Below are 6,390 nucleotides of genomic sequence, written 5' to 3' on the forward strand. Positions count from 1 at the left end.
TAGTTCGACTTTGTCGTGGTATCAGACGCCACTCAATTGCTATTGTCTTCCTTGAATCTTCTCGAATTTCTCTTCTGATGAATGATAATAAACTGGTATCATTACCTTGCTTAATGTTTCATTACCATTGATGTCTTGATTGTTTTTCTTCTTGCATGTATCTGGATTCTTCTTTATCTTTCTTTAGTTCGACTTTGTCAATTTAAGATAGTGAAAGTAAGCATTAAGTATAATATAAGTTGGCATTAAGAATACGATAAGTAGGCATTAATCTTTAATGGGTTGAATTTGAGATACGTCTCTTAAAAAGATGATCTCTCAAAAGATTAGCTGATGAAAGTATTTAAAAAAATTTGAAAAAAACTAGATCGTGGACTATTCAGTCCATTTATAAATGGTTGCACCCATGTAACTGTTGCATTTTTGTGTATAAAAATTTGTGTTTTTTTATGGAGAGGGTTCGAATAATTGCAATTCGCAATTAACAATAGGTATAAGAATAGAATAAAAGAGCGGCGCATTTGTAAAATCATCAAGGGAGCGTCTAAGTCCACAACTACCATTGACGACGGTAAGTTTTCTTCATCCTTCTCTCTTGTTTTTTCTTGTGTTAATTTGTTAGGGTTTTAGTTCCATAGAATGTATCTTTTCTTCTTCTCCACACCAATTTTGGAGGGCTTAAAAGGTTCTGATGTTAGCAATCTGAGCGTTGCCGCCGGCGATCTGATTCCGAAACCCCGTTCGATGTAACGTTTGGCATTTCGGATAACTATGAGGCAGAGAAAGAATAGGTTTTATGCATCAAATCTGTGAAGTTTGAATTTTTGAACCTAATGCGTTTAAAATTAGGCTTAATTACTTAATATGATGAAAGAATGTTGATACTACTTATCCAGAGTGAATTGCTCACCAAGAGGATACCACTATCCCAGAAAAATGGGAAGCACCACATTTCTCTGTGTGTGAATTATTTACATGAAACCTAAATAGCGTCTTATGGAGACTACAACACTCAAAAATCCTTGGCTACTTCTTGCTTGAAAATTAGGAATTGGAAATTTTTTGTAAGCCTCCACATGTTAGTTGCTTTTCTACTAGATTCTGCCTCTTTACTTCTGTTAGGATTAGTAGTTAGAACCTTCCAATAATTCTAGTAAAGTTTAGCAGTTCTGAAAAATTGCTCCAGATCTGTGCAGCAAGAGTACCCTTGGAATACATGTGCTTGAGTGATTCATTATCAGTTTCACAGAACTTCAAGTACTGTTACATTGTTTCTGCCGCACTATTTTAATGAAATTCAGGTTTAGTATGCTTGTCACTGTTCTCCACCTAACATTGAGAAGAGAACAAGCTGTACATTGTATACGTGCCAATTGAATACTTCTGATGTTTCTCAAATAATCTTTCTTATGAGGTAGTGACATTTAATGAATTTGTCAAATTGGGGCTGTTAGTATGTGAAAAGTTAGAGGTTGCAATTTTCATGGAAGATAATTATAGTAATGTAGTTTTTCTACTATATTAAAAGGGGTCCTTGTGCCAACTGCCATCCTTTTTGCCTTTTTGGCAGTATTTAGCCCAAAATGGTTCCGCGAGCTAGCTGACATTTCTTGCTCACATTTTTTATGATACTTTTGTGAGATCACTATATACTGTTGGCAATGGTTTTGTATTAAGTGACCTTATTCTCGTCACCTATCATAGTTTCAAATTTCAATCATATTCTTTTTTTAGTTTCATTCATGATCTCATATCTTGTGTTTCTTATTAACTTTGTTGAACAGGTAAAATAATGGAGGATAGCACTGAAATAAAGGTTGTTTCCACTCAAGAAAATGTTGAGAATGCGTCTGCAGCAAATCAAGAAACACGAGATGAAATGCTTGCAAGGCATAGGTAATATTGGTCTTTGCTCCATTTTCCTTTCAAAAAGGGTTGGTTTGTTATGCATATGTTTAAATAGTTGATACTTGGTGTAAGAGGCCCTTTTGTATCAACAAACCATTATAAGGCAGTGTTTAATCATCACTAGGATTGCATTTGTTTTGTGAATTGGTGCTCATGACTTGTAAATGGTATTATTTTCTGGGGTGCAATGCATATTTTTTAATGATAGAAGCGAAAATCTTATTGTATGTATTGCTATGGCTATGAAGTATATCAAGCCATGACATTTAGTTGCTTCCTCTTGATCTGGAAAGTGATAAAGTTCCATGAGTTGTAAAAGTTATGTCTTGGCTTATATGCTAGAAAAACTTAAATTGCTGCATACTTATTTGCACAATGAGATTATCATTTGAGAGGGGTTGATTTGTGGAATTGGGTAAGATGTACTATTTAGGTCTTATTGAAGGAGTTAAACTTGTCCAAACTCCAAACTCCAAATTTCGGGTAATATTCATATTGATCATTCCTTTGTAATACTCTTGTTTTTGAAGTGTCGGAAGATAAATTCCTTGTAACTTTGGAGGATTATTTGATGTATGCCATTTTTGATAAGATCCTTATCTTGCTTTTTGGTGATTTTTGCTTAGATTGGTACATTGGGTGAAATAATATTGTCATTATTAATTTTTTTGAGTGGATTGAGGATGTTCTCTTTAATGTTTTAAGATATGTTTTAAGTTACATGTCGTATATATATTGATTTGTTTCCCTCGATACTATTGAATTACACAGGAAAGAAATTGCCAAGCTACAGAACAAAGAAATTGAGATGAAAAAGGCTGCAGCTAAAGGTAGCAAAAATGAACAAAAAGCAAAGAAGAAACAAGTAGAGGAGGAAATAGCCAAACTTTCCACAAAGCTAAGAGAAAAACATGCAGAGGAACTTTCTTCACTTGGATATAGCACAACTAGTGACAATGGAAACAACAAGGGTGACCTCGACACACTTGTTAAAGCCATTGCTGGTGTATCTGTTACAAATAATGCTGATATTCGCAAGCCAAGTAAAAGCGTTAAGAGACGTGAGAAAAGGGCTCAACAAGAAGCCGAAAGGGAGCAACGAATACAAGAGGAACAAAGCAACATCATTAGTGATAGAACAGTGGAGAACGAGTTACTAGAGAAGAAATTGGATCCACTCAGACTAACCATTAGTGAGGTAAAACCAGATGGCCATTGCCTTTATCGAGCTGTTGAAGATCAACTAGCTCACTTATCAGGAGGGTCTTCGCCTTACGATTTCCAACAACTTCGAGAGATGGTGGCTTCTTATATGCGCGATAATGCATCTGATTTTCTCCCATTTTTCTCATCAGAGAATGAAGTTGAAGGAGAGTCTAACGATTCTTTAGTGGATCGATTTAAAAACTATTGCAGAGAAATAGAATCAACAGCGGCTTGGGGTGGACAATTGGAGCTTGGTGCTTTAACACATTGTTTGAAGAAACATATAATGATATTTTCAGGGTCCTTCCCCGATGTTGAAATGGGTAAAGAATACAAGATCAATGATGATGCTTCGTTGAATTCTAGTATCTTGCTATCGTACCACAAGCACGCCTTCGGACTTGGTGAGCACTATAATTCTGTGGTTCCTATTTAATAAAATAGTTTAGGTTTTAAACATGTTGAGCTTTTATACCATATTACCAACTTCCTTTTGTTTTTAGAGTGTGCAAGATTTTTACAAGTTATTTTCAATTTAATTCAATTGTACTAATACTGATAGAATTTTAAATTTCTTTGACCGGACTTGTAATCCTTCACAAATTGCATTGAGCATTTTGCATTTGATATCCTTCATAATAAGAAAAAGAAGACCTCAATCTCTGGAGTATACCTAGTGATGAGAAGTGAAGCGATACTGACATTTTTCAGGTAGGATAGTTTTTGTGGTTGAGTTGATTACTTTACATTGTATATGATCCAACGTGATATATGGGTCACGGGTTCGAATTTAATCCTCTCCTCATCGGACTCTACTAATTTCACCTTAATAAGCTCTTCCAAGTTCCATAGACTCAATCGAACGTCTTCCACATGAAATTTCTAAGGCGACTACACCAAAACTATACACACCGGACCCTTCATTTGCGTTTCCTGTCATAACACACTCAGGAGTGAAGTATCCTAAAGTTTTGTCTAATATAGTTGTCTGTGTGCTTAGATTGTGATCCATTAATCTCGCGAGTCCAAAATCTACAAGATGAGCTTTGAAATTGGCATCGAGCATGACATTGCTGGATTTAATATCTCTGTGCAGCACACATTGTTCCCATTCTTCATGGAGGTATAAAAGTGCAGACGCTAAGCCTGTGATATTTTGTAGGCTTCGTTCCTTGGTAAAACTATCTTTCTTTTTTCCCAGTAAAGATAGACTTCCTCATGGCATAAATTCACATACGAGAAGCAACTCTTCCCGTTCACGGCACCATCCCAGAAATTGAACCAAATTTTTATGCCTTAATCTGCGGGGAAAATAAAAATAATACTAGAATATCTTATAGGAAAATAAAATATGTTAGAATATTTTTTCTAATATTTAGAATATTAAGGTTATTTTGTTTTTTTATTTTTAGTCCTAATCTCTTGTATAATAGAGGTGTTTTTCTCATTGATAAATCAATACAAACCAAGTATTCAAAATCAAAATCAATCTTTATTTCCGCATTATGATTTTTTACATGGTATCAACGCTGTAAGATGTTCCTGGACGGAAAAACTCTCGCTATTTTGTCATTGATCATAATTCATAATCAACCAAAATCGATCCAAAAAAAATACCAAATCAAAACAAAACCAATCAAACCAAATCAAAAACAAAACCAAAATCAAAATTATGATTTATACGGCTCAAATGGAACAACATTTGTTCCAACTTATCCAAAAATACAACAAAAAAATTCATATTTAGTCAGAAATTTCTGAAAAATTAAATTTCAAAAATCCAAGTGGTGTAAAAAAATTCAAACTAAAATTAATGATCGGGGACGGCTCAATTATATCATTGTCGCCCCTTCTACCACCAGAGATCAACAATAGAACTAAGTGATAAATTGATAATCTCTTAGATCCATGTAAGTCTTGAACCCAACCCATTGTTATTGATTGCTACTCTGCATTAGTCTGTACAAACTCATTAATTAAAAATGAGATTAAGACTCCAATATTATCGTGGTTGCTTCCATTCCATTTCACACTGATCAAGTATAAAAAAGGTGGAGCGGTGCAGTTCTTACGGCCGTGTGGCCTAATAAACATAGCATTGTCTGCCATGGTGATTTATAAGCCTTATCTGACGCCATTTGTCTACTAACTAAACCAACTATATCACCTTCATATTTCATTTTCCCCATTTTATGCAAGTGCTTTTTATCCTCTTTCCTTTTAATCATTGATAACCAACTCATTTTGTATAATTTGACAATATAATCATAAAACGACGTTACAGTTGTCATTAAAAAAAAACTGTTCTGGGATTATATTGGATTTCCACTTATTTACTTCCTTCATTTTCATTTGATTATTGATGATGATAAGAATTTATACATGATTTGTTGACACTCTATGCACGGTTTCTGAGCCCCATAACATAATTCTCAATTTGTTTGTTAGAATAACAAACTCTATTTTGTTTGTTACTGTAGATTCCTTGGCTAGCAAGTTGTTTCTCATTATGTACAGCTCATTCTTTTTTAAATAGCTTATATATATATATATATATGTATATATACATATAGCTCTTCCTTCTGTATTCAAGATCCAATCAATGAAATTCAATTCTCTTCTTTAGTTTGTGCATTATACTGCTTTCATACTTTCTTCAATGGAGGTTCTCACCTCATATTTGTAACATGATTTTTCATGTTTATTTAGAAGTTAAAATATATCTACGTGAAATTTTGTTTAATTCGTTTTGACGTATATAATTTATTACATATTTATTATAATTTAAATGAAATGCAAAATTTATGTTATGTTTGAAAATGATGATTTTATTTGGAAATCTAAAATTAGCTTAAATTTAATATTTGACAAATTGAATTTAAATTCAAATTTGAATTTGACTGAATTCCACCATTGTTTTAAAAATTATAAAAGTTAAGAATTTAAGAAGATTTTTTAAACCTTGTCATTTTATTTAAATTTTTAAAAATTATTCTACATTTTTATCTGGCAATCCTGGTTTTTACTAGTTACTTATTATGTTCCTAATACTAATATTTTGGTATATTTTTTACTTGATAACATTTTCATTTTGGGTAATGTTTCTATAAAAAAAAACTTTTTATTTACATATTTTCTCTCACTTTTAATCTTATCCATATAATTTAATTATTTCTACCATTTTCTTAATTTTTATGCAACTATATTTTTCAAATTATTGCTATTTTACGGTGACAAAGGGAGTATTACCCAATTTGAGGTATTCCTCCAACCTGT

General features: G+C 32.8%; 2 protein-coding genes across 2 annotated transcripts; one reads left to right on the plus strand and one right to left on the minus strand.

The window, feature by feature from the left end:
• The first annotated feature begins 431 nt into the window (after window positions 1–431).
• LOC130801623 (OVARIAN TUMOR DOMAIN-containing deubiquitinating enzyme 5) lies at window positions 432–3,773 on the plus strand. The gene is made up of 3 exons (XM_057665499.1): window positions 432–571; window positions 1,785–1,896; window positions 2,680–3,773. Exons 2-3 carry the CDS (start codon window positions 1,793–1,795, stop codon window positions 3,548–3,550), a joined length of 975 nt encoding a protein of 324 aa, XP_057521482.1. The 5' UTR covers window positions 432–571; window positions 1,785–1,792; the 3' UTR covers window positions 3,551–3,773.
• Window positions 3,774–3,940: 167 nt separating this feature from the next.
• LOC130801720 (L-type lectin-domain containing receptor kinase IX.1-like) lies at window positions 3,941–5,046 on the minus strand. Its single transcript, XM_057665606.1, has 3 exons — window positions 4,940–5,046; window positions 4,352–4,415; window positions 3,941–4,303 (listed from the first exon to the last, which is right to left on the minus strand). The coding sequence occupies exons 1-3, from the start codon at window positions 5,044–5,046 to the stop codon at window positions 3,941–3,943; spliced, it is 534 nt and encodes a 177-aa protein (XP_057521589.1).
• Between the last annotated feature and the right edge of the window lie 1,344 nt (window positions 5,047–6,390).

This window comes from Amaranthus tricolor, chromosome 15, assembly GCF_026212465.1.
Source record: "Amaranthus tricolor cultivar Red isolate AtriRed21 chromosome 15, ASM2621246v1, whole genome shotgun sequence".
In the NCBI taxonomy this organism is placed as follows: domain Eukaryota; kingdom Viridiplantae; phylum Streptophyta; class Magnoliopsida; order Caryophyllales; family Amaranthaceae; genus Amaranthus; species Amaranthus tricolor.

Bases quoted from the DNA above. Each gene is read 5' to 3' on its own strand.
- LOC130801623 (XM_057665499.1), top strand. From the start codon at position 1,793: ATGGAGGATAGCACTGAAATAAAGGTTGTTTCCACTCAAGAAAATGTT. The intron at 1,897-2,679 runs GTAATATTGGTC...TGAATTACACAG, and splicing joins GAAATGCTTGCAAGGCATAG to GAAAGAAATTGCCAAGCTAC.
- LOC130801720 (XM_057665606.1), bottom strand. From the start codon at position 5,046: ATGGGTTGGGTTCAAGACTTACATGGATCTAAGAGATTATCAATTTAT. The intron at 4,416-4,939 runs GTCCCCGATCAT...TTTTCCCCGCAG, and splicing joins GACAATGATATAATTGAGCC to ATTAAGGCATAAAAATTTGG. The intron at 4,304-4,351 runs GTATGTGAATTT...CTGGGAAAAAAG, and splicing joins AACGGGAAGAGTTGCTTCTC to AAAGATAGTTTTACCAAGGA.